This window comes from Leucopleurus acutus, assembly GCF_964270905.1.
Source record: "Leucopleurus acutus genome assembly, chromosome: X".
Classification (NCBI taxonomy): Eukaryota; Metazoa; Chordata; class Mammalia; order Artiodactyla; family Delphinidae; genus Leucopleurus; species Leucopleurus acutus.
The window spans coordinates 1,486,218-1,513,719 of record NC_139148.1 but is presented as its reverse complement, the minus strand read 5'-3'; the positions used below and the strand labels follow the sequence as shown (position 1 = coordinate 1,513,719).

Sequence of the window (27,502 nt, the reverse complement as noted above, 5' to 3'; positions counted from 1 at the left end):
TGGGGTCGGAGGGGCGTCCCTGGGGTCCTTGGTCCGGGCTGGGGTCCGGGGCCCCGGCGTCAGGCGGAGTCCCGGGGTCCGGGCGGAGGTCGTCAGCCGGGAGGGGTCCGCGGTGCGGGCGGGAGTGCCTGTTCCGGGCCGGGGTCGGGGGTCCGGGGCCCGGCGCCCCGGGTCAGGCGGCGTCCTGGGGTCCGGGCGGGGTCCGGGCGGGGTCCGGGGCGGGCGCGTGGGCGCGGGGGGCGGGCCGGCGCGGGCGCGTTTCCGCCGTCCGGCGGGGCTCTGAGTCCCGCGGGCGGCGCGGAAGCGGCGGCCGGGCAGCCATGTCGCTTTTGTCTGCGGCGCGGGCGGCCCTGCGAGTGTACGCGGTGGGCGCGGCGGTGGTCGTGGCGCAGCTGCTGCGCCGCCGCCTCCCGGGCTTCGCGGAGCCAGGTCAGCGGCCGGCGGCGGGCGGGGGCGGCGGCGCCAGGGGCGGGCGGGGGGCTCGCGGCGGCGGCGGCGCCCGGCCGGGGGCGCGCCCCTCGCTCGGCCGGGACCCCCGGGGTGGGGGGGGAGCGGGGAAGGGGCGCGGCGCGGCCCCGCGTGCCCTTGACCCCGGCCGCCGGCCATGGCGCGCCGCGCCGGGCGCTCCCGGAAGCAGGGCCGGGCGGCCGCGGGGGGGAGGGAGGGGCGCCGTCCCCACGCGCCCCTCCCCCGCTCCGCGCATCCCGGGCCGGGGTCGGCCCGGGGGTCCGCTCCCCCCGCGCACTGCGGGCCGGGGTCCCCGGGGTCCCGCGCGCCCCGCAGCCCCGCGGCCGGGGCGAAGGAGGGGGCGCTCGAGAGCCGGGCCGCGCGCAGGGTCAGGTAGGACGGGCCTCCCCGGGGTGGGTGGGGGACGCCGGGCGCGCTCGGGGGCGCGGCGAGGCCTGGAGGGAGGGGCTTCCGTTCTGGGGCACCTTGTTCCTCTGGCCCCCGCGACCTCCGCGGCGTCTCCGGTCCCAAACTCTCCGGGGACCCGTTCGCGCTCTTCACGCACGTTGGGGACCTCCGGGGAGCGGGGGGTGGCGGCGATCCGTCTGGGGCTGTGTCTGGTCGCAGCGGCGTGCTCAGGACGTAAAACGGGGAAACCTGTAGGAATCTCTGTCTGCCCTAATTTGCAGGAGATCACACTCACCCTAGGCTACGCGAGCATACATGACATTGTATTTTTAGGTGACAGATGACTACTTTCTAAAACAAAGTATTCGGTGGGAAGAGGTGCTGTGTCACCTCGTGGCCGGTCTCTCTACTGTGTGGCCTAAGGGGATAGATGGAGTCTCAGTTTCACCCGTGTTTCCACCCTATTGACCTGGCACCCCCAGCAGCGTCTGGGCAACACCCCTGAGACGCGGGGGTGAAAAAAAAGGCAAAGAACATGTGACTTTGGTTGTGAAAATACTTGAGAATCGCTCCACTCCCCGACGGCAGGGGCGCTGCTGGGGCCACACTTTGCAAACCTGCAGCTCCGACCAGGAGTAGATATTTTTATATGAGCTCCACCCTCCCAGGCCTCCATCAAAGGGAAATACATCTTCCAGGTTTATGTGAGGTGAGCATTTGGTTTTCTGATAAGCTGGATTTCAGTATTTTTTATTAAAAAAAACCACATTGAGAGCAATCAGAAATGAACAGAGGGTAAGACCCCAGCCAGTACCTGGGGCTCGGGGGTGGGGTCCGCATAGTCACCTTTGAGATCAGGACTGGCTTGTACACAGTGAAGACGTATGGAAAGCTGTCCCAGGTTGCCCCAAATGGCTCCAGGTTGTGGAGCGCACCACTCCGAGCAGTTTTGCTCCCAGACGGGTCTGGCTGTCTCGCCTGGGAGCCCGTTTAGCCGCTCGCAGAAAAGACAAGTTGAGGATGGAATTTAGACTTGTCGGTGTTATCGCAGCAGCACCCCAAAATGCGTGCCTCGGAAACGTGTTGGAGATGCATCCAACCTGAGGGCTTGCCCTGTGGTTTCCACCTGTTGACTGATTGAGAAAAAAAAAAAAGTCGTGGAAAGGCAAACCAGCCATGAGGCCATGGGTCAGCCGAGGGCATCCTTATTCCGGCTTTTGCAGAGGGTTGATTCATCCAAAGATGGACTTGCTGGGCTTGCTGTGTGCGAGCCACGTGGTCTGTGGGGTTAGAAATCATTTTAGGTGTGGGTGGAGGAGTGAACGAACATCCGTCCCATGTGCCAGGTGGTGGCCGGTGTCCCAAGTGGCCCTGTTCCTCTGCTTTTGGACCCATTTTTTTATTTGCCCCTAACTGGACTTAACCTTTGCGGGGGAGGAGACATTGAGCTTTGCCCCGGTATGGAGCTAAATAAACAGTAACCAGAGGCCCCGTTCACATGAAGAGTAGCTGGGCTTTGTTGTTCTTAAACATCAGATGTTTTCTTTTTTTAAAAAAAATAACTTATATAGTCTATATAAATAAAAACGTGAACAGTATAAAATAGTTGATACGGAAATATTCTCTTATTTATATATTCTAAACGGATAACGACAGACCACAGCGGTGATTATTGAAGTGCACTTGGTATTGTGAAAGTTCTTTGCTAACCCACCGTGAGCGGTCAGGTCATGCCTCAGATTTACAAGTACCTTGGTTACGAGTTTGCTAATAGTTGCATGTCAGATCTTCAGTATCTAGAGAATCTGTCTATAGATCGTCTCAGCGTTTTGATGAGTTGCTTGTGCACACTGCACGTGTTTAATGCAGTTATATAACTTTTACTGGGACTCCTTAGATAAAATGGAGCTGTCTCACATTTATGACTGTCGCTTTGCAATTGTGGGTGGTCCTGCACATTTTATCCGGTGGGGGACAGGCGTGTGGTGTGAGTTCAGGTGGATTCTATGAAAAGGTGAAGGAAGATGCTGAAAAGGTAACCCACCCCTGAATGTAACCTTAAAATGCGCTCTCTGTAAACAAGATCATTACAAACTCATGATCGTTGCAGGTTGTGCCTTGATAGAGACGTGTGTAAGCAAATGAAAACTTCCTGTGACAGACCCTGATTTCCAGATTCTCTATGGCGATTGTCTGTTACAAATTAAATGTCTCTGATGCATCAGTTTTGAAAGGGAGAGAAAGTCATCCAGATGTGTTTTACAGGGACGTTCTGATACCACACGGACATTTCCCTTAAGAATTCTGTTGGAAATAGGAGGTAGGTCTGGAAATGGACTTCTGCTGATGGGCTGACACCCCCAAAAGATGTCAGCTGGCCCACTTACGAAGCTATTTTAGGGTGGATCCTGGTGTTCAAACTGCAGGGTTTTTAGAAACCGATAAAGAGGACGTTATTTCTCGTTGGTGTTGTGTACATATGAACGGTTGGGGGTTGTGGATCCAGGGAGGTGAAACCACAGTTTTCATGATCTTAGGAGTTTTTGACTCTTAAAAAAAAATAAGTACTCCCCCCTGCCCCCCCAAGAGCTTTTTTAAAAATAAATTTCTAAATTTTTACTTTTCGGCTGTCCCACGCAGCATGTGGGATCCTAGTTTCCTGACCAGGGATCGAACCCATGCCCCCTGCCTTGGAAGCGTGGAGTCTTAACCACTGGACCTCCAGGGAAGCCCCAAAGAGCTTTTGTTTGTGTGGCTTTGACTTATCCATATGGATCCTCTTCACTTACATGTTAATTAAATTTAAATTTATTTGAAATGAAAAAAAAGGTGAACAGAAATTTGAAACAGAAATTTACAACATATATTTCAAGTAACATAACAAGTCACTTACATGTTATTCCCAGTAACATTTTTTCCCAGTGAAAAATAACTATAATCTCCAACACAAACAAACAAAAATCAGGGAGAGTGGCCCTGTTCCTGGTTCTTGCCAGTTTCCTGAAGTACCGACTGGGAAGAATGCAGCTGGTTCTCCACTTGGTGGCTTCATCCTGTGTCTTGTGACATGTTCCTTGTGTTGGTGAAGCCGATTGGGAAGATCTGGCTGGTGTCTCTGATGTGAGAAAAGGCAGGACCTCGCCACGTCCCTGGCAGTGTCGTGGCGATGGTCCCCCCCAGAGATGCTCAGGCCGCCCTGTAAGAAGGACCCTGTGGAGAGGGTGCTTTGACAAAACCTTGATTCCTGACTCTGACGGGAGATGTAGACCTTGCCCTCCGGACACTGGAGGGTGGCTTTGTGCAGCCGCCTTCAACGTATGTGCTCAGAACCCTCCTACCGTGTGTCACCTCCTTGGAGGTTCTGACATCATTGGCCCGAAGGAGGTGAAGCCGCAGGGGGAGGCCCTGCGGGCGGTGCCTCCCTAGGTTGTCACTGTGTCAGGGCTGCTTCCTGCTTTGTGGGCAGAAGTTTGCGCCAGGATGGCGCTGGACTCCTTCAGCCAAATCACAGCAGTAATTCATCGTCATCATCCAGGTGTAGTCGGATCTGAGAAAACTGAATTGCGTGGCCCGCGCGGGATGTGGCGGTTCATATTCCAGAGCCCAGGTGTCGTGCCTGCTGTGCAGTTCCCATCGCTTTTGGGGACCACCTTTCCCACGCTCAGGTGCCCCATCCTGGCTTGGCTGTAGGATGTGCGGTTTGGGGGTTTCCTCTTTGTGAAAGTCCTGGCTGTATCGGATCCCCTCCCCCTGTCCTGGAGACTTTGGGCCTCACCTCTGAGCAGTACATCCTTCTGCCCCATCCCTGGCTACCGACGTGCCCCTTAAAGCAGCCCCCCCAAGTGTGACCTCTCCCTGAAAGCCTCAGGTGGGCCCTTCTGGCCGCAGGGCGCCCAGCACCAGGGGTGATGTTGCCACTCATAGCTTTCATAGTTGTGTTCTCATCAGCAGAGCGTGCAGGGGCGGCTGTAACAAAGTACTTAAAATCATGGAAGTTCATCCTGTCTCTTTCTGGAGACCAGAAACCCGAAGTCGAGGTGTCCCAGGGCCGCGCTCCCTCCGGAGGCTCCAGGGGAGGGTCCTTCCCGCCTCTTCCAGCTTCTGGGGGCGCCAGGCGTCCCTGGCTTCTGGCCGCGTCCCTCCCGTCTCTGCCTCTGTCTTCCCGGGGCTTCTCCTCTGTGTCTGTGTCTCTCCTCTTCTGTGTCTTGTAAGGACCCTGTCATTGGATGTAGGGCCACCCTCCTCCAGGGGGACCTCATCTCAGACCCTTCCCTTCATCACCTCTGCAATGACCCTGTTTCCACATAAGGTCCCATTCTCCGGTTTTGGGGGGACGTGAATTTGGGGAGGCGGGCCGCTATTGAAACCACTGTCGTTGTTACTGGGTTTTGGCTTTGAACATACGCCCCACACTCAGAAAACGCCTGGTTGGTGCACTTTGTGATTTAACGCCCTGAGTGCTGTACAGGGGGTTGAAAGCTTGCAGACTTAACCCATTTCAGGGGGAAGTCTGTTCCATGGACATCATTTGAGGAAATCAAATAAGTAATAAAACTAACATTCATGCTCTTAAAGCGTATCTTTTTCTCTCTGTGTCTAGGCATATGTATGTATATTTGTTTATGATTATTAAAAGTTTCTCTTTTTTTTTTAAATTCATGCTCATGCCTAATTCGAAATTTTCTGCTATTTCTTTTTTTTCTGTCTTTTTTGAAGATGTTAGGGGTAGGAGTTTCATTAATTAATTAATTTATTTTTTCTGTGTTGGGTCTTCGTTTCTGTGCGAGGGCTTTCTCTAGTTGCGGCGAGCGGGGGCCACTCTTCATGGCGGTGCGCAGGCCTCTCACTATCGCGGCCTCTCTTGTGGCGGAGCACAGGCTGCAGACGCGCAGGCTCAGTAGTTGTGGCGCACGGGCCTAGTTGCTCCGCGGCATGTGGGATCTTCCCGGACCAGGGCTCGAACCCGTGTCCCCTGCATTGGCAGGCAGATTCTCAACCACTGCGCCACCGGGGAAGCCCAAAAGTTTCTCTTTTATTGAAGCATACTTGATTTGCAATATTGTGTTAGCTTCAGGTGTATAGTACAGTGATTCAATTATACGTATATATTCAGATTCTTTTCCATCATAGGTCATTACAAGCTATTGAATGTAGTTCCCTGTGCTATACAGTAGGACCTTGTTGTTTATCTATTTCATATATAGTAGTGTGTATCTGTTCATCCCACACTCCTAATTTATCCCTCCCCACCTTTCCACTTTGGTGACCACTAGTTCGTTTTCTACGTCTGTGAGTAACAGCCAGCTTTTAAGAAAACTCAGCTGCCCTTTTGGGTGTCCTGGCCCCGATTGGCAGCTCCGGGAAGCCGAATGTGTGGGCATCACCAACAGTGGGAACCCGGGGACCTGGCCTTAAGGTCGTCTTCCCCACTGACAGCTGGGCAGTGCTGCACCACAGCTCGTAGGTGTCTCTGTGCCCAGGTGTGAGTGCCCACGGTGGGCATTTTGAGAAGTTCCAGGGGTTGAGAAATCCATTATTGCCCCAATCTGGTTCCTGATGCCAGATGCACCTAGGAGAAAAATAGAGGGACGTCCCTGGTGGTCCAGTGGGTTAGACTCCGTGCTCCCAATGCAGGGGGCCCGGGTTCGATCCCTGGTCGGGGAACTAGATCCCGCATGCCTCAACTAAGACCTGACACAGCCAAGATAGATAGATAGATTAAAAAAACAAAACAAAACAACTGGAGCATGTGCAGTGCAGAAAGTAATATTTTTAACTTTCTTTAATTGATATAAGTTAATGTACAATATTATATAAGTTTCAGGTGTACAACATAGTGACTCACAGTTTTTAAAGGTTATACTCCCTTTATAGTCATTATAAAATATTGGCTGTATTTCCTGTGTTGTACTATATATTCTTGTATCTTATTTATTTTATACCGAGTATGATAGTTCGTTCTTCTCAATCCCCTTCCCCTATATTGCCCCTCTCCCTTCCTTCTCCCCACTGGTAACCAGTAATTTGTTCTGTATATCTGTGAGTTTGCTTCTTTTCTGTTATATTCACTAGTTTAAAAAAAAAATTTTTTTTTGGATTCCACAGATCACTGATACCATACAGTATTTGTCTTTCTCTGTCTGACTTATTTCATTAAACATAATAATCTCCAAGTCCATCCATGTGGCTGCAGATGGCATGATTTCATCCTTTTTTATGGCTGAGTCGTATTCCACTGTATATATGCACCACATCTTCTTTATCCATCCCTCTGTCCATGGACGATGGACGTTTAGGTTGCTTCCATGTCTTGGCTGTTGTGAATAGTGGTGTTGTGAACATGGGGGTGCATGGATCTTTTTTCTAATGAGTGGTTTTGTTTCTTTCAGATAAATATCCAGGAGTGGGATTGCTGAATCATACAGCATCTCTATTTTTAGTTTTTTAAGGAACCTCCATCCTGTTCTCCATAGTGGCTGCACCAGTTTACATCCCCACCAATGGTGTAGGAGGGCTCCCTTTTCTCCACACCCTCACCAGCATTTGTTATTTGTGTTCTTTTTGATGAAACCCATTCCGCTGGGGGGTGGGGTGTGAGGTGAGATCTCATTGTGGTCAAAAAGGCATCATTTCAAAACATAAAATTAGAAAAAGCTCGTATTTAATGCCACTCTGACAACTTAATATCCACTTGAGACCCTCTGTTTTCGTCTTCTTTCATCTGATGGTGGCGTGTGGCACGCGTGCTTGCCGACCAGGTTTTCGGTTGGGGAGGTGGGTCGTCTTGGGCTGGCGGGGCGCTTGGGAATGTGGCCTCCGTCTGGAGAACAAGCCCCCCTGCTTGGCGTCGGGGCTCCTGGATTTCCTAGAACAGGACAGAGTAAAGCAGCTCAGGTGAGGAAAGAGCTGTCATCAGGAGTCCAAAGACGATCCCAAAACTAACAGTAAAAAAACGCGTGTCTTCGGACGCACCTGGATGGAAGAGTCGCTGGCTTGTCAGACTGGCCCCTCTGCTGTGCCAAAGCCACGAGCCGGAGCGGCAGCCCCCGGGGACCCTCTGCGTGCGCCCTTCGTTCCGGAGCAGCCCCGCTCCCCGCCGGCCGGAGCCGGGTCTCTTCTCACGCTGTGTTTGTCTCGCTGCTTCTCGGCAGGTCGTCCCGAATGAGCGAGGCCCGGCCCGGGTGGCGCAATGGAGGGCAAGAGCCTGGAGGGCGCGCAGACCGACCTCAAGCTGGTGGCGCATCCGCGCGCCAAGAGCAAAGTGTGGCGCTACTTCGGCTTCGACACGAACGCCGAGGGCTGCATCCTGCAGTGGAAGAAGATCTACTGCCGCATCTGCATGGCCCAGATCGCCTACTCGGGCAACACCTCCAATCTGTCCTACCACCTGGAGAAGAACCACCCCGATGAGTTCTGCGAGTTTGTCAAGAGCAACACGGAGCAGATGCGCGAGGCCTTCGCCAGCGCCTTCTCCAAGCTCAAGCCCGAGGCCGCGCAGCAGAGCGCGCAGGAGCCGCCGGCCGCCAAGGCGGCGGCGGCAGCGGCGGTGGTGCACGGCCACGAGGGTCGCAGGCAGCAGGAACTGACGGCCGCCGTCATGGGCCTCATCTGCGAGGGGCTCTATCCCGCGTCCATCGTGGACGAGCCCACGTTCAAGGTGCTGCTGAAGACGGCCGAGCCGCGCTACGAGCTGCCCAGCCGCAAGTTCTTCTGCGGCAAGGCCATCCCCGAGCGCTACGGCGCTGTGCGCGACGCGGTCCTCAAGGAGCTGGCGGAAGCCGCGTGGTGCGGCATCTCCACCGACCTGTGGCGCAGCGAGAGCCAGAATCGGACCTACGTGACGCTGGCCGCGCACTTCCTGGGCCGCGCCGCCCCCCACGGCCTCTTCCTGGGCTCCCGCTGCCTCAAGACCTTCGAGGTGCCGGAGGACAACGCGGCCGAGACCATCACGCGCGTCCTGTACGAAGCCTTCATCGAGTGGGGCGTCAGCTCCAAGGTCTTCAGCGCCACCACGGACCGTGGCAAGGACATCGCCAAGGCCTGCTCGCTGCTGGACATCGCGGTGCAGATGCCCTGCCTGGGCCACACGTTCGACGCAGGCATCCAGCAGGCCTTCCGGCTGCCCAAGCTGGGCGCGCTGCTCGGCCGCTGCCGCAGGCTGGTGGAGTACTTCCAGCAGTCCACCGTGGCCATGTACATGCTGTACGAGAAGCAGAAGCAGCAGAACGCCGCCCACTGCATGCTGGTCAGCAACCGCGTGTCCTGGTGGGGCAGCACGCTGGCCATGCTGCAGCGCCTCAAGGAGCAGCAGTTCGCCATCGCCGGGGTCCTCCTGGAGGACAGCAACAACCACCACCTCCTGCTGGAGGCCGCCGAGTGGGCCACCATTGAGGGCCTGGTGGACCTGCTGCAGCCCTTCAAGCAGGTGGCCGACATGCTGTCCGGGTCCAAGTACCCCACCATCAGCATGGTGAAGCCCCTGCTGCACATGCTTCTCAACAGCACGCTCAACAGCAAGGAGACGGACTCCAAGGAGATCAGCATGGCCAAGGAGGTGATCGCCAAGGAGCTCGCCAAGACCTACCAGGAGACGCCCGAGATCGACATGTTCCTCAACGTGGCCACCTTCCTGGACCCGCGCTACAAGAGGCTGCCCTTCCTGTCCACCTTCGAGAGGCAGCAGGTGGAGAACAGGGTGGTGGAGGAGGCCAAGGGGCTCCTGGACAAGGCCAAGGACGGCGCCTACCGCGTGCCCGGGGACCAGCTGTACGCCCCGCCCGAGGAGCCCCCCGTGAAGAAGCCAGCGCCCTCGGCCACGCCGCCGCCCGCCAGCGTCATCCACGACATGCTGGCCGAGATCTTCTGCCCCGCGGCGGGCGTCGAGGACCAGGACGGCTGGCGCGCGCAGGTGGTGGAGGAGCTCAGCAACTTCAAGTCGCAGAAGGTGCTGGGGCTCAACGAGGACCCCCTCCGGTGGTGGTCCGACCGCTTGGCGCTCTTCCCGCTGCTGCCCAGGGTGCTGCAGAAGTACTGGTCCGTGGCGGCCACGCGCGTCTGCCCCGAGCGCCTCTTCGGCTCCTCGGCCAACGTCGTCAGCGCCAAGCGGAACCGCCTGGCCCCCGCGCACGTGCACGAGCAGATCTTCCTGTACGAGAATGCGCGCGGCGCCGCGGCCGAGCTGGAGGATGAGGACGAGGGCGAGTGGGGCCTGGGCCACGAGCAGGCGTTCCCTCTGGGCGACGCCGGCCACGCCGGCTACTTCGGCCTCAGGGACGGCAGCTTCGTGTAGCGCGGCGGGGGAGGGAGGGGAGGGAACCGCGCGTGGGCGCCTCTCGTCGGATGCTTGGCTGTCAGTACTGACCCCGCCGGTGGGCGCGCTGCCCGGGACAGAGGAAATGCACAAAACAGAGAGATGGACCTTTGGTGGGGCTTCGGGCGGCCCAGAGGACAGAGACGGCCTTTGGTTGCCCCAAAGGAGAGAGGTGGGCTTTGGGTGGCCCAAAGGACAGTTGGGGGGCTTTGGGGGTCTTAGAGGACAGAGACGGGCTTTGGGTGGCCCAGAGCTGGTGAAAATGAGCGTTTTCTCTGGAGGGGCCCCTTGCGTCGCAACGCAAGGGAAAGAAATGACTTATCAAAAAGCCCTAGATGTCCGCTGATAGGATTGCAAATGCTGAACTCCGCGACAGAAGCACGGCCGGCAGGGATGTTATTTGCCTCCTAGATAATTCCATACCTGCAGCATTCGTGTTCTCTGCGAGGGACAGTTTGGGGTAAATCGGAGAAAGATTGAAACCGACGGGCAGCTGAGGATGAAACCCCTGTGTGTCCTCCACCGACACCATCCGCGGATGTTAGCCGTTGGTTGGTGAAGGAACCTATTTACACGGTCATTTACGTGGGAACCTTGCCTCTGGGTAGCCGGGGAGAGACACTCTCGCCAGACGCCCTGTTTTCAGGAGACACCAGTTTTATGTTCGGTGGAAAATGTTAACAGTGAGCCTGCAGTGCAACCGCTTATAAAAAAAAAAAGCAGAAAAGAGGTGTTGGTTGTGGTGTGTTTTCTGTCGAGTCAGTTTTTTTTCTCCCCTTGCCTGAATTCACAGTCCTGTGAGCCCTGGAGCTCGTGGGTCCTGAGGTGGGTTTTCTGTGAGTCTGATGCTTCAGAGGTCCGGTTTCCCCCGAGTTTCCACCGGTTTCCCACTTTTCTTGGGATGAACATAGAGAAGGCGGTCCCCACTCCTTGGAAACGCTGCTTTTGAATACGGAGGACCCTCTCGTGCCCACGGCCGGCTCTAGAGGGCTGATTTAGATTTGATTCCTGGAAAGGGCTCTTGCATTCTCTTTTAAACACCAATGGGGGGCGGGGGGCGTTGAGTTAAAAATAGTACCAGGGATCATGTTATCTTTGGGGGTCCTTGTGGGTTGCTTACGCCACTGGGGAACTACTTTTATTTATTTACTTATTTTAAACGAATTGCTTTTCTTTAAGAGGTAAAGCCCCTGGACTTCCCTGGCTGGTCCAGCGGTTAGGACTCCGTGCTCTCAGTGTAGGCGGCATGGGTTCGATCCCTGGTCGGAGCCGTAAGATGCCACCTGCTGCGCGATGTGGCCCAAAAAAGAAAACGACACCAGTCTTATCTCTGATTCCCACCTTAAAACAGCCCAAGTCCGGGTGGCCGTTTTGTCGGGAGGTACGCGATTTACAAATGCCCCATCTCAGCCCTCGGCAATCTTTTCCCAGGACCCCAACATCGAGCCGCATCCCGGGGGCTTAAGGAGGGCATTTCTCCAGGTTCGTGGCTGGGGACTTCCTGTGGCTCCGGCCAAGGCAGTCTTTTATCTTGATGTCACCAGCTGTGAACGTGTTTAGGAAATCAGGCGTCAGAAAGCAGCGTCCCCTGCGCCATCTCCTTGAAGGAAAGCTATAGCGTCGCTGTCTCCAGACCCTCTGCTCTGCTCTCCGGCTGGGAAAAGAGCCGCAGAGACGCACATCCCACCTCCCGGGCTGTAGTTGGCTGCTTTGCATCTGACCACCCCCCCCCACATTTCTTAAAATCCTGGCTTTCTGTCACTCGTGAACACTTGTGTCCCTCCAGCTAGCCGCCTCTCTGCGTTTCTCACGTTTTTTCCTAAGCCCTGGGGTTGCCGGCCCTCTTCCTGGCTTGTACTTTTCCTTATTTAACGCTGTCGAATCGGACGCTTGTTCAAGAAACCCCAGCGATAAACGGACTCCTAATTTATCGGTCTGACGTGCGTGAGTAACGCTTCACACTTGCAGGAAAGCCTCCGACCTCGAGGGAGGGCTTTATTTCTGTTTGTTTAAAGAGACTTTTCCAAGCCACGCGGAAGAACGAAGGCCCCTGTGCTTTGTTCTGGGGTCTTTGGGAATCACGTCAAGGGTGTGATGCGTTTCTGGATCTTTTGGTATCACAGTGTGTTTATGTGAATAAAGCTGCCAGCCGGGGAAGCCTGCTACGGGAGTAGGGATTCTGCACGTTCGTTCCCTGGGCTGTCTTTGCACCGGGTGTGGGGAGGATGATTTTAAAAAGCCGAGCCTTTTGGGGTGCTGACCTTGGGCCATGTGTATCGCTAGGGCATCTGGGTTCTCTCCCATCGACTCCTTTCTCTCCCCGTTCCCTTCCTTTTTCTCCTTCCTTTTAAGAAAACGAGATACCCCAGAAACAGACTGGGAGGTCGGCGTCCGTCGTTATTTTTCTCCTTCTGCCTGTTATGGGTTGCCTCTGTTCCTGGGGGCATGGGGAGGGGGATTCAAACGTAGAATTTTTCTGCACAAACATTTTGAGTTTAAACAGGCCAGTTTTCAGTCATGATAACCTGACACTTGCAGAGCGTTCTCCATCGAACATTAAGTGGAACGTGGCCTTCAGTGTCTTAGATAAAGCATCGTTGCTGGCATCTAGAATTTCTCGTAAAAACACAGCCCCTAACCGTTAAGGATGTGTCTTATCTGGGTCGGCCCAGGACTCTGCTTCCTCAAGATGGTGTGTGTTTCACGCTCAGGTCTTGCTCTAAAGTCAGTTTCCTTTCAGAGTCCGGCTCTCATCCCGGCTCAGGGAGGCGGGGGCCTCAGTGTGTGTTTGGAGTGACCCCGGGGTCTCGGCCGCCCTCTGAGCGAAGGCCTGGGGCCCTTCACAGGCTTCTGAAAGCACCGCGGCCCTCGGACAGTTCGTCTTTCTGGTTTCCGGGTGCAGTCTGGACCAATCCCGGACACATAGCTAGAATTCTTCTCCTTGGGAACCTGCAGCCCCGTGTGTCCCCGTCCTATAAATTGTACTGCATTAAGACCCAGCGTGGGATGTTTTGCAGCTGTTCTGGCCACCGGGGGGCTGGGTTTGCAGCTCTGCCTGGAAACACAAGCCCTTCTGTGCCTCTCGCGGCTAGCAGGCCCAGGGCTAGGCCTTCGGGGTCCTCCTTCTGCGTGCTGGGGGCCCTTGGCCAGTCTCCTCTGAACTTCGCTGGCTTCGTCCTCTGCAGCCCCGCGCGGGCGGGATACAGCGGCTGCTTGCCTTGGGTGGCTTCAGCCTCCAGCCCCACCGGCCTCTGCTCCGGCCCTGCAGGGCACACAGCCAGCCCCATACCCTGTCGTGCTCAAGTCAAGATCCCGACCGTTCAGGCTCCCCCTTCCTCTCTGCAGATCCGGGTTCCTGGCCTGCAGACACAGGGCCCTCCCGGAACCTGCGTGGTCTCTGGGTCCCCCCGGCTGCCTGGGCCCATCCCGGCTTCCCAGGCTGGGACTCCGAGGCTGGGGGCTCCGCGTGGCCTCTTTGCTGGGGTGGTTTGTGCTGGTTTTCTGCGAGCACCCTTAGGATATCTGCTCCGTGGTTTGACCTTTGGCCTGAAGCGAGGTTGGAATGCTTTGCCCGCCTCTCGTTTTCAGCCCAATTTGTTCACCTTCTCGACTGACCCAAACTCCCTCAATTTTTTGGGTGATGAGAGACCAGATGGGATAGGCTTTTAGCAGACGGCAGATGGCACAAGGCAGGGGCGGATGCCTCAGGAAGTGTTTCCTTAGGGAGACGGGCATCGCTTCCTCTGTTAGAAGGATGGAACCCGGTGGTCTCCGCAGCTGTCCTTGGAAGAGGACTTTTCCCGAGAGATTTTGTCACGTGGGGTCCACAGCAAATGCATTTCCCCTCGGACGGCGGGTGTCCTGGGAGATGACACTTGATGAGTCCTCTCGGGGCTCTTGCTTCCAGGAGGATCCTGGCTGGGTCTTCGTGGAAATGAGGCAGTGATTGGAGAGTAGGTGACACTGGGAAGATCACGTCTCGTGCACAGCACCGGGGACGCCAGGATTGGGGTTTATGGTCCAGTGTAGGAGCTGATAATTGTGTCGATGGCCAGTTTGTTACATACATACTAACCTTTGTGATTCCATGCCTGGATGGAGTTGATTCTATTTATATATATATATAATACATAATGTAAATATGTGTGTAAACGTAAGTATATATATTTACATATATCAATATATATACTTTTATATCCTATCTATGTATATCTTCTTTTTCATATTCTGTCAGTTATCTGTCATCTGTTATCATTCATCTGTGTATTTATTACATATCTGTCACCTGTCTACATCTTTAGCATCTATGTATGTATTATTTATTATCTCTGCATCTATAATCTATCTGTGCCCTTGTCCATTTTCCGTCTAATATCTATCGACCTGTTATCTGTATCTGTTGTCTATATCATCTGTGTATTTATCTATGTATCTATGATCAATTTATCATACATCTCTGTATCTATCGTCTATCTTATTTATCATCTATACACTTATTCTTTATTTATCATCTACGTATCTGTGTATTTTCTATTACCTGTCAGTTTGTCATATCTGTCTATCTGTCTGTCTCTGTTTATCCATCCAAGGAGGAGCCCGTTCCTGGGCTGTGGGCGGTGAAGCCCACGTGGCGGGTCTCCAGGTGGCAGAAGGACACGGGGGAGGTGCAGCCGCTGGGATGCAGTGACCGGCTCACCTCCCTTCCCGCTGGCATCCGGGGTCTCGCGTGCCAGGCCACGGGGGCCAGTCCTGGGTCTGTGGTCAGCTTGGTTCAGGGCTGTCCCGCCGTGTGCGGCCTCGCGAAGGAGCGCGGCCCGGGACAGCGGAGGTGGCACGCGCAGTGCCCGAGCCCGCGGTGAGCCTGCCTTGGGGGGTGTCTGGCGGCAGCAGGGACACCCCCTGGGAGGGGCTGGCAGTGGCCCTCCCAGGGCTTGTCCTGACCCCCCGGCGAGGCGTTGGGATGGGTTGGGAACGGGGAGGTGGATGAAGGGAAGAGCAGATGCGCTGTCGGGGGGGGGATGGTGGGTGCACGATGCACGTGCAGGAAGGCACGTCCGTACTGCTGGCAGCGCAGGGGGAGACCGCGCAGGGAGCCCCAGCCCCGCCTTTCCTCCTCTGCCTCTGCCCCTCTCGTGTGGACACCTGCGGGCGAGTTGGCGGGAGCATGTTGCAGACTGAGCCTTTGTGTCCCCCCGGAATTCGCGTGTGGAAGCCCTGACCCCCGAGGGGATGGTGGTAGGCAGTGGGGTCTTTGGGAGGTGATTAGGGTTAGATAAGGCCATGAGGGTGGGGTTCCCGTGATGGCATTAGTGTCCTTATAGAAGAGGAAGAGACCAGAGCTCTCTCTCCACCACGTGAGAACACGGGCAAGTATGCAGCTGTACAAACCAGGAGGAGAGCCTCGCTGGGAACTCATCTGCCCTGGCCGTGGTCTGCCTCCAGGCCTGTGAGAGGCACGTGTCTGTTGTTTAAACCACCTTATCTGGGCTACTTTGTTATAGCAGCCAGTATTCGTCAGGGCTCTCCAGGGAAACGGAACCAACAGGGTATATCTCATATCTATGTAGATGGATAGATGATAGATAATAGATGGATGATGGGTAGATAATAGCTAGCTAGCTAGATGATAGATATGTAGATGATAGACATATGATAGGTAGATAGATGATATAGGTAAATGTAGGTATTGGTTCTGTATCTCTGCAGAGCCCTGTGTAATACATATATCTGTATCTTTATATCGGTATGTGTATATTGATTGATTGGAATTGACCTACACAATTCGGGAGACCAAGCAGTGGCACAGTCTGCCATCTGGAGCCCCAGGAAAGCCAGTGGCGTGTTCAGTCCGAGTCCAAAGGCCTGAGAACCAGGCACACAGGTGTCCAAGGGCAGGAGGAGATGGACATCCCAGCTCAAGGACAGAGAGACAGAGAATTCTCCCTCCGCCTTTCTGTTCTATTCAAGTGTCAACTGATTAGACGGGGCCCACCCCCCCTGGGGAGAGCCACCTGCTTTCCTCCATCCACCTGTTCAAATGCTCATCTCGTCCAGAAACACCCTCCTAGACACATGCAGAGATCACGGTGCCTCAGCTCTCTGGGCTCCTGGTGGCCCAGCCAACTTGATGCGTACCTTTACTCATCGTGCAGCCTGCCCTGGCACATAGAGCAGCTGAGTGCCGCAGGACGTGACCAGGGCTGCAGGCCTCAGCGGGCACAGCTCTTGGGTCCAGCTGACTCTCTCGCCCACGTGCTCAGGGGCGGCTGGGGGCCTCTTCAAACTGCCTGTTACCTCACCCAGCCCGCAGAGGGGGTGGGGCTTATCTTCACACATAAAAGACTCCTGCTTAGAAAGGCCTCTGTCGGGTCCACGTGGAGGCTGTTTTCTCTCCCCCTTTCCGCGTTTACTCCTGTCATCCCTGGGGCTTCTCCCTACATGGCTCTTTCCTCTGGTGTTGGCCCTTCTAGCATAACCACTTTTATTCTTTTTTAAAAATTATTTTATTATTTATTTATTCTTAAAATTTTGGCCATGCTCCGCGGCTTGCGGGATCTTAGTTCCCCGACCAGGGTTGGAACCCGTACCCCCTGCAGTGGAAGCGTGGAGCCCTAACCGCTGGACCGCTAGGGAAGTCCCATGGACCTCTTGTATTTCTCGGTTTGGAGGGAGTTGCCACAGGGTTTAGTGGCCGCTGCAGGAGGGAAGGTTTAGGATCCACGCGGGTGACGTCACGGGGCTGAAGAGCCGTGGGGCCTGTCAGCTGCCCCCAGCTCTTCCTGTCCCCCTGCTGTTGGTAGAAGCAGCCGTGCTTCGTGGCTGACACCTGCACTGGTTTCTCAAGCTGTGGAAACACGCCAGCATGAGAGGCGGCCGTCAGGTCCTCCTGCCACAAGGATGAGCCGTCATCCAGGCGATGGTACCATGCTGGCCTGAGCTGATGCCTTTTGCACGCTCCTCTGGTCCAGCTGGCCGGGTCCCTGCTTCCAGACGATGCCCAGCGGAAGCTAGTTAGGACTCTCGGTTGCCTGAAAACTCATACTTTGTGCTGGCTAATTTTATCTCAGTGTGGCTGGGCTGTGGACCCAGCTTTGTGGTCAAACGCTGGTCTAGAGGTTGCTGGGAAGATGTTTTTTAAGATGAGAGGAACGTTGGGACTTCCCTGGTGGTGTAGGGGTTAGGACTCTGTGCTTCCACTTCAGGCGGCATGGGTTCGATCCCTGGTTGGGCAACTAAGATCCCGTATGCCCCGTGGCATGGCCAAAAAAAAAAAAAAAAAAGATGAAATAAACATTGAAATCATGCAGCAACATGGATGGACCTAGAGATGATCGTACTGAGTGAAGTAAGTCAGAGAAAGACAAATATATCACTCATATGTGGAATCTAAAATAGGATACAGATGAACTTCTGTACAAAACAGAAACAGACTCACAGACACAGAAAACAAACTTATGGCTACCAAAGGGGAAAGGGATAACTAAGGAGTTTGGGATTAACAGATGTACACTACTCTATATAAAATAAACAACAAGGATTTACTGTAGAGCATGGGGAACTGTATTCAATGTCTTGTCAAAACCTACAATGGAAAAGAATCTGAAAAAATATATCACTGAATCTCTCTGCTGTCCACCGGAAACCAGCACCACATTGTAAATCAACTACAATTAAAAAAACATTGACACCAGGAGACTTTGACATAACCAGATTGTCCTTCACAATGTGGGTGGGCCTTGTCCAATCAGTTGAAGATCTTAGGAGAAAAAAAGACTGAGGTTCCTCAAGGAAGAGGGAATTCTGCCTCCAGATGGGACTCAACCTGTAACCTCAGCTCTCCCTGGGTCTCCAGCCTGCTGGTCTACCCTTCAGATTTTGGGGTGCCCCCTCTACACATCTGTGGTTGAATGAACCAATTCCTTCAAATAATCTGTCTGTCTCTTTCTGTCTCCCTTTCTCTTTCTCTCTGTGCTTCCTGTTGGTCCATTTCTCTGGAGGGACCCATAACTAAACATACTTTATGTCCATAGGTGGCACTACAAGAAAGCCAGTTAGAGTTGGGGGTGCAAGGAATACAGGAGCCAGGCCCCTCCCAGTCAGGAGAGGACATGTCAAAAAAAAGTTCATTTCCTCACGCTGACGGACGTAATTGCCAAGCGTCTTCCTCTCGTGTAAAACACCCAAGCTGTGGTCACCCCACTCGCTGTCAATTTTACACATTTCCTTGTCATTGAATTCTGCTTCTCAGATGCGAATTTTTTTTTCATAATTCAGCAAATGTAGTTTTAATAAACCCTTCTTGAAGAAACTGTAAGTCTTAATTCTGCGTAATCGATAGTTGAACAGAGAAAATATTTAACTGTGTAGTTTAGATTAAACGATATTGGCAATTATTGTTACAAAATAAAATGGTCATATTCTAAAGCTATCAATATGAAAATGACATTACTAACCAAAGCTGTCAGGAAAAATGAAATAGGATAAGAAATTCAGGTAAGTATTGCAATTTTCTCATTCTTTAAAGATAAAAATTAAAAATGTCACATTAATTTAATAATACAAGTAATAGATACATAAACAATTATCAAGGTATGGAAGTAAACCCTAAGCCAACATGATACTGATGCCTGCTATCTGCTGTCATTAGTCTTCCTTTTTTCGTTCTTTGAAAACTTTCTTGAATTTTTCATTTATTTAAAAAAAATTAAATTTTTTAATTGAAGTATAGTTGATTTACAATGCTGTGTTTCAGGTGTACAGCAAAGTGATTCAGTTTTGTAGTCAGTTACATATATATATATATTCTTTTCCCATGTAGGTAATTGTGAAATATTGAGTATAGTTCCCCGTACTATACAGTAAATCCTTGTTGGATAAAGAAGATGTGGTACATATATACAATGGAATATGACTGAGCCATAAAAAAGAATGAAATCATGCCATTTGCAGCAACATGGGTGGACCTAGAGATGATCAATACTAAGTGAAGTCAGAGAAAGACAAATACCATGTGATATCACTTACATGTGGAATCTAAAATAATGACACAAATGAACTTAAACAGAAATAGTCACAGACAGAACAATTTACGGTTGCCAGAGGGGAAGGGGGGAGGATAAATTAGACTGGGATTAACATATACCCGTTGCTATATACAAAACAGATGAACAACAGAGGCCATTATTAGTGGACATGCTTTTTTTTTTTTGCTGTGAACATTTGATTTATTTCCCTATAATGTTAGTACTCTTTAACCATCATCCTACATCACATACAACTTTGTATCCTGTTTTGGTGTTTTGTTTTTCTTTTCACTGCATCATTTCTCTGTGGTCTATTGAAAACCAAGTATAAGTGACTGCAAAATACTTGCCTCTGTGTTTTTGGTCACTTGCATAAGGTTCTAAACAGTGTTTATCATGTAACGCGTGATCGCTTTACAGGTGATTCCCTCTTAGTTATTCATACCCCCTTAATATCACATTTCTTTTCTTCCCTAACTTTACTGAGGCAAATTGACCTGTAACTCTGTGGATGCTTCGTGATGGACGTGCTTAAATAGACTTGTGCAAAGCTCAGGGCATGCTCCGAAGGTGCTGGTTGTTTAATTCTCCCGTGAAGAATCCAGGCACTTTTTCATGCATCTTTAGCGGGAGCCATGGGTGTCCGCAGACTCCGATGGGTTGGGATAATTTCTGGGGAGCGCCTGTTTTTCTACCAGCCCTGGACGGCCTCGGAGTCCTGGGTGGTGGCTGCTGAGGCCACCCCATCACCAATTTGTTTGTTTTTGGCCACACGGTGCAGCACGCGGGGTTCTAGTTCCCCGACCAGGGATGGAACCCGTGCCCCCTGCCTTGGAAGCGCGGAGTCTTACCCACGGGACCGCCGGGGAAGTCTGAACGCATCACTAATTTTGACCCCCCCCCCCCCCCGCCCCCAGCACTTCTGTCGATGCTGATGCCTGGGCCTGGCTTCTCGGAGTTACGTCCTGGGTTTTAGGTCTCCCACCTCCAGCCCACATGAGCCCCCTTCTCACGGAGGAACTCCCGGGACCTCTACACACCCACGCCTCCCCCGCGGTCCGTGATTCAGCACGGTCTTCAACCATGTTGAGCGGCTGTACTGAGATTTCATCCACCATTAAATCATACGATTCAGTACAGTGTTCAGTGGACCTGCCTCCTGGTGCTTGGCTTATGGCTTCTGCCACCCATCCCCGAAAGCATGAACTCGTGCTCTCTAGAGGGATCTGGATAACATGACATGTGCATGGCCTCCCTGGACCCAGCATCACTTATTGTGGCACAGTATCATTCCTCACGCCATCGCTCGTAGGACTGAGTCACTTTTTTCTTTTATAAATTTATTTTATTTACTTATTTTTGGCTGCGTTGGGTCTTCGTTGCTGCGCGCGGGCTTTCTCTAGTTGCGGCGAGTGGGGGCTACTCTTCATTGTGGTGCCCGGGCTTCTCATGGCGGTGGCTTCTCTTGTTGCGGAGCACGGGTTCTAGGGCGCAGGCTTCAGTAGTTGTGGCACGTGGGCTCAGTCGTTGTGGCTCACAGACTTAGTGGCTCCGCGGCATGTGGGATCTTCCCGGACCAGGGCTCGAACCCGTGCCCCCTGCACTGGCAGGTGGATTCTTAACCACTGTGCCACCAGGGAAGTCCCCTAAGTAGCTTTTTAATGTAGGGTCTGGATGTCTTTCTAGATTGTTTCCTTTTCTGCCAATCTCACTTTAGGATTGATACATAGATGATATGATGTATTCATATAGTAAGCTTTCCCATCTGTGCCCCCGTCGCCTCTCCAGTCTTAATGCTTCTAGATCATTCTATCCCTGGGATGAATGGCCATCCTGTTCCTATTCCTTGGTCACCAAACGGGGCACAGGCTGGTGTGGTGTCCAAAGGGCCTGATGGCAGCTTTGTCTGGAAAGGTTGCTTCCCATCATCTGTCTGTCAGGCAGGTCTCACTAGTGAGACTTTTATGCTTCTTAATTATCATGGTTTATCGACACAGCCATTCTTAAGGACCTCCGTGATGCTGCGTGTCAGGAAAACGTATTCCTGGGGCCAGCTGACCTGGAGGTTCAGCTACACGTCATTTTAACATTATTCTGTCAATTTTGAGGACTCTGGAGACACATGCACACACACATGCCTAAGATGGTAGAAGGTCCATGAAAGGGCGGCTTATAGATGTCCTTCTTCATTTGTGAGAAGAAGACCAGACTTTCCAAGTCCCCGCCCATCCCCCATTATTCACGATTAAGCAAGGTGTTTCCCCCATTTTAAGCTGAGAAATAATTCACCATACAATACACCCAGTAAATGGCGCCATTCAGTGGTTTTTAGTATATTTGCAGAGTTGTACAAACACCGTTGCTATGTTATTTTAGAACATTTTAAAAACCACTTCCCAAGGGGATCCCTGTACCTGTTACCTGTCACTCCCCACTCCTGTCTCCCCCCCCGGGTCCTCTGTCTCCATGCGTTTGCCTATTTGAGTATTTCATATAAACTGAGTCATGGCATATATGCGCTTTCTGGGTCTGGCTTCTCCCGCTGAGCCTCATGTGTTCAAGGTCCATGGACACTTGGGCTGTTCTCACTTTTCTGGTTACTGTGAATCACGGTGCTCTGAGCGTTCATCGCACGTATCTGAGTGGATACGTGTTTTCATTTCTCCTGGATAGATTGATACCTAGGAGTGGCGTAGCTGGGCTATTGTATCTCCATGTTTACCCGTTTGAAGAATCGCCAGGCTCTTTTCCAAAGTGGTTCCTGCAATTTACATCCCCACCAGCAGTGGAGGAGGGTTCCGATTCCTCTACATCCTTACCAACTTCGTTATTTTCTGTTTCTTTCTTTCTTTCTTCTTCTTTTAAATGGTGTGTTTTTTTTTATTGTGGTAAAAGTCACATCACATGATATAAAACATACCGTGTGGCTTTGATTTACGTTTCGCTAATGCTCTCTTCAAAGAGATATGTGGTTATTTCCCAGTGGAGCACAGGAGCAAAGATTTAAGGAGTGAAGAAATGAATTGACCACCCACGTGCTCATGGAAAGAATTCAAGGTGGCTTAGGCGTGTCTGTGGAAGACAGGAAACACGGAACAGAGACCAAAGTCCAGAAACCTGGTAGATGAGGGACGAGGTAGTGTTGCTGCTATAGCCTGGGCTTAGCAAACCCCTGCACCTGGTGTCCACTTTGTCTCGTGACAGCGGGCAGTCCTGGCGGGGGGTCCAGCTCTCAGTATCTGATAAAAGGACCAGGCACGGGGTCATCCCCAATTCAAGAGGGAGCCGAAGCCTCGGGTCATTTCACAACAACTGGACAGGGGCCAAGGAGGCGGAGTTATTTGTTTTGCCTTTTACTTTAGTTCTTTTCTCTTTTAAGAAGAGGCTATATTACATGGCATTAGTGTAGACTTTTTAAAAAGTTCCTGGGGATTCCCTGGCGGTCCAGTGGTTAGGATTCGGCACTCTCACTGCTGAGGGCCTGGGTTCAGTCCCTGGTCGGGGAGCTAGGATCCCGCAAGACGTGTGGCATGGCCGAAAAAAACCAGTTCCTGCTTTGAGATAATTGTAGGTTCACGTGCAGTTGTGAGGAATGAAGTGGAACAACGCTTTACCTGTTTTTCTCCCAGGGCTACCCGCTTGCAGCACGGCCATACCACATCCCAGCCTAGATGTAGACTTGGGTGCAATGCAATGCTTTCAGATTTCCCTGTTCTAACTTGTATTCGCTCGTGTGTGTACGATCCTGTTGCCTGGGTGGCTTTGAGAATCCACCATCACGGTCAAGACACGGGGCAGTTCTGTGACCCCAAGGATCTCTGGCGTGGCCCATCTCCTTCCCACACCAACGCCCCACCCCGTTTTTCACCCCCGGCAGCCACTAATCTGTGCTCTATAATTCTGTCACTTCGAGACTGTCATAGAAATGGAGGCATACACAATGGAACCCTTTTGAAACGGCTCTTTTTCTCCCCACTCGGCGTAATTCCCCGGAGATCCACCCACCTTGTTGCTAGAACACTACGCCTTTCTTTTGAATAACACCTGTGAAATGACAGTCACACTAAAGATCTTTCTTTTACGAACAAGGCTGCAGTGAATATTTTTGTTCCTGTGTCTCTGCAGACCTGTGGGAGTATGTCTGTGGCATGAAATTCTTAGAAGTAGAATTGCTACGTAGGGGACATGCACGTCCACTTTAGACCCCCTCCAACTCACCTCCTAAAAGATACAGTCTCGGTGGAAAATTGACTGAATGTGCAAACGGTTCATTTTTCTGGGGCGTTGCCATCCTGGATGGGAGCTGTTCTTATTGATGAAACCTACTAACTTCCTTTGCTTTTATTTTCTTTGAGGAGGAGTGAGTTCCAACATCCTGTTACATACCTGTATTTTATTCAGTATCGGTTAAATCCTTGTTCATCTCCTTTTTGTCTTTTTTGGTACAAGTCCGGGTGAGGCACCCGTGAGGCCAAACAAGCCGAGGCGTCGGAGTTTGGAGCAGAGAGAGGTTTATGGCAGGGTCCTGCAAGGAGACTGTGGCTTGTGCCCCCAGACCCCCGAACTCCCCGAAGGGTTTCAGCAAAGCATTTTTAATGGGAAGGTGAAGGAAGGGTGTGGGTGGTTATTGCAGACTTCTTGGTGCGGGAATCCTTTGTCCACGAAAGTCAGGTCACAGTGTTCCTGTTAACCCTCAAGAAAACCAATGTTATTCTCTGTTGTGCAACTTTTTCTGTCTCTATGAATGGAAAGGCGTTCCACCCTTAAAGGTCAGAGCCTTGAGAAAGGGCTATCCTGTATATTTCAGGCGATGGGCAACATTCTGAACTCAAAGCGAAAGAATACAGAAGTTAAAGTAAAAGAAACAGACCTAATGTGGAGTCAGATATGTTCTTCTCCGTTACCCTTGGAGCTGGCTCTAATGTGCAGTGAGCTCGGTGTACAGAGAGCTGTCGTTTTGCCATTTTTCCCAAGCGCTGGCCATCACCGAGGCATGAGGTCAGCACTCCAAGTTAGACGCTTCAAACAGAACCGGGAGCGGAGAGCGTTCTAAACATAGTCTGGAAGGGACCTCTCTCCCGGCACCCTGCAAACATTGTGCCGTTTGCCAAGATCTCAGTTGCCTTTCTTCTTGCGGTGCGTGGTGACCCAGAAACAAATCCAGGGGCGAGTAGCTTCAAGCTGCAGCGTTGGACCCAGAGGCTGCGGAGCTGAGTGGCTTTGGGAGGAAAGGAGCAGGGGAGAGCCTTGTCGTGGTGCGGCTTGTAGGTACCCATCTGGGACGGGGCAGCTGGCGACACGGGTCCCAGTCATCACACGGGTCCCAGACCCGGCTGGTGCGCTTGGGGTCAGCTTACATCGGAATTGGCAGAGCGCCTTCTCTGACATCTGTCGGACAGGAGCCGACAGGTCGGAGTTGGTGTTGAACCCAGGATCAAAGACGTGCACGGTGTGGGGAGGAGAGGGTGACGGTGGAGGTGATGTACGGGGATCCCGTGGATCTATTTGCAGCTAGATTTCCGGGGGAAGCGTGGAAGGAATGTGCATTGCAGCTGACCCGTGTCGGGGAGATAAGGGGGGCAGAGAGGGCCCGGGTCACCTGCCCTCCTAGGGAGCTCCCTCCAGCCAGGCTGGTGTGTCCTCGGGTGGGTGTACGTGTGTGTGCAGGTGTACGCCCCTGGTTAGGGTTTGAATCACGCCTCCTCCCCCACCCCCACCCCGTACTGTAACCTTATTTGGAAATAGGGTCTCTGCAGATGAGCAACTTACGGTGAGGTCACTTGGGTGAGGGCGCAGCCAGCAGGACTGGGGGCCTAGAAAAAAGGGGAAGTGTGGACACAGAGATGCTGAGAAGCAGGACCCTGTGAGGACACAGAGAAGACGGCCATCGACACGCCAAGGAGAGGGGCCTGGGGCAGACGTTCCCTGTAGGCTGACAAAATGAGGACGTGTGCTCTGCAGAGACCACCCAGGATGTGCCTGGACAGTTGTTGGCTGAAACACCCCCCATCTCAGCAGAAACGCCATCAGCTTGGATGGAAGATAAATAGCGCACATGCTTGCAGTGTAAGCGTGTCCCGGATATTGCGTGGGCTGCACTTAAACCAAAAATTGCTTATTGCTTGTCGAAAATTATATCTCTATCTCTATCTTTTTAACTATATATGTATCTGTGTATCAATCATCTACCTACCTGAGCTATCCATTTATGTATTCTCAGTCTGTTTATATCCATCTGTTATCTGTCATTTATCTATCATCTATCAATCTATCATCTATGTATGTATGTGTCCAACCATCTTTATCTATGTATCGATCTACGTATCTTTCTATCATCTTTCCAGCTATCATCTGTATCATCTTTCAAGTTATCCTGTATCTGTCTATTGATATCTATCTATCTATGTGTCTATCTATGGAGAGATTCATTTTAAGGAATTGGCTCATGTAATTATGGGGTCTAGCAGGTCCTAAATCTTCAGAGTGGGCCGGCAGGCTGGAAACCCATGGAAGACTTGCAGTTTGAGTCTAAAGGCCGTCAGGAAGCAGAATTCCCTCCTCCTTGGAGAATCTCAGCCTTTGTTCTATTGAGGCCGTCAACGGATTAGACGAGGCCCACCCACACCAGAGAGGGCAACCTGCTTTCCTCAAAGCCCCTTGATTTAAATGTTCATCTCATCCAATAAAACACTGTCACGGACACACCCAGAATAATGTCTGACCACATATCTAGACCCCATGGCCCAGCCAGTTCGACGCGTAAGATTATCCCAGGAGCTGTGACGGCCATGCAACCAGGGAGCACGTGTGATAGGATTCTTCTCTCAGCTGAAGCCAGAGGGAGACGCAGCTCCCATACCAGGCAGGCCACTGGGATTCGACAGCCTGACACTTGGACTGTTTCTGGGTGAGCGAGTCAGCTTCTTGCTTTGGAAGTCAGCTCTCCGGGACAGGTGGGGACTGGCCCACGTCCATCCTGGGTGCCCAGCATCAGGGCGGTGGTCTCGTTCTCAGCACACGTTAGAGGAATGATTCCCTTGACCTCACATCTGGTGCCTTCCGCCCGGCCATTCCTCCGCCCAGCCTCCCTGGCGTGCTCCTGCGAATTTCCTCCTTTGCTGCCTGGCCTCCCACGGCTGGTTGAATCACGTGGACCCCTCTGCAATCCCAGGATGCAGGTGACGCAGATGCAAAGACTAGCCTCCGGGATCCGGGAGGGGCAGCCTCTCTCCTGGGCATCTCTCGCTTCTTCTGGCCGATGCCCTACGCCCGATTCAGAGCCCTCTGAGTGCTGTCCACCTGCAAGGAGGAAACTGTAGACCTTACTCATGTCGGAGGGGGTATTAATGCCTTTGCTGGGTTTTCCCGTGGCCACTTCTCAGCAATAGACGTGGGGGTAGAGGCGAGATTTTCACATGTTGCAGGTGCTGACGGAAGCGTGTCCACATCGGATCTTTTCACTTGACATGTCTTTTTTAAAAAAATAAATTTATTTATTATTTATTTTTGGCTGCGTTGGGTCTTCGTTGCTGCGCGCGGGCTTTCTCTAGTTGTGGCGAGCGGGGGCTACTCTTCATTGCAGTGTGCGGTCTTCTCATTGCGGTGGCTTCTCTTGTTGCGGAAAACGGGCTCTAGGCACGCGGGCTTCAGTAGTTGTGGCGCGTGGGCTCTAGAGCGCAGGCTCAGTAGTTGTGGCGCACGGGCTTAGTTGCTCCACGGCATGTGGGATCTTCCTGGACCAGGGCTCGAACCCGTGTCCCCTGCATTGGAAGGCGGATTCTTAACCACTGCGCCACCAGGGAAGTCCTGACCTTTCTTTTTAATGCAGTATTCCATTCCTTTCTGGGTGTGGACCGAGGGGTTTGTTTGGAACCCTCCTTGACAGGGAAACAGAAACTCTCTCTCTGTTCTTTTCATTTCTGGTGGGAGGGACCAAGAGAATTAAGGACCTTTGTTCTTTATTTTAAAATTTAATTTAATTTTTTATTATTTTTTCGAAGTGTAGTTGATTTACTATGTTGTGTTAGTTTCAGGTGTACGGCAAAGTTATTTTATATATATTATATAACATATATATTATTGATACTTGTTATTTTTATATATATTCCTTTTCAGATTCTTTTCCCATATAGGTTATTACAGAATATTGAGTAGAGTTTCTTGTGCTATCCAGTAGGTTAAACATATGTTAAACATATTTAAATATATTAAAATAAATATGTAAAATATGTAACATTTGAGATATAGAAACATAATTTTACCTAGGATAAGACTATAGCATAGATACTATTTATAAATATCTAAATAGGAACAA

At 52.1% G+C, this 27,502-nt stretch overlaps 2 protein-coding genes across 2 annotated transcripts in view; both read left to right on the top strand.

The window, feature by feature from the left end:
* Positions 1 to 283: 283 nt before the first annotated feature.
* DHRSX (dehydrogenase/reductase X-linked) overlaps positions 284 to 27,502 on the top strand; it is a 193,005-nt gene continuing 165,786 nt past the window's right edge. The window contains exon 1 of the mRNA XM_082864175.1: positions 284 to 429. Coding sequence (XP_082720301.1) covers positions 321 to 429 — 109 coding nt within the window. The 5' untranslated portion in view covers positions 284 to 320. The remainder of the gene's footprint in view (positions 430 to 27,502) is intronic.
* ZBED1 (zinc finger BED-type containing 1) lies at positions 327 to 10,158 on the top strand. The gene is made up of 2 exons (XM_082864173.1): positions 327 to 429; positions 8,007 to 10,158. Exon 2 carries the CDS (start codon positions 8,045 to 8,047, stop codon positions 10,142 to 10,144), a length of 2,100 nt encoding a protein of 699 aa, XP_082720299.1. The 5' UTR covers positions 327 to 429; positions 8,007 to 8,044; the 3' UTR covers positions 10,145 to 10,158.

Bases quoted from the DNA above. Each gene is read 5' to 3' on its own strand.
- ZBED1 (XM_082864173.1), top strand. From the start codon at position 8,045: ATGGAGGGCAAGAGCCTGGAGGGCGCGCAGACCGACCTCAAGCTGGTG.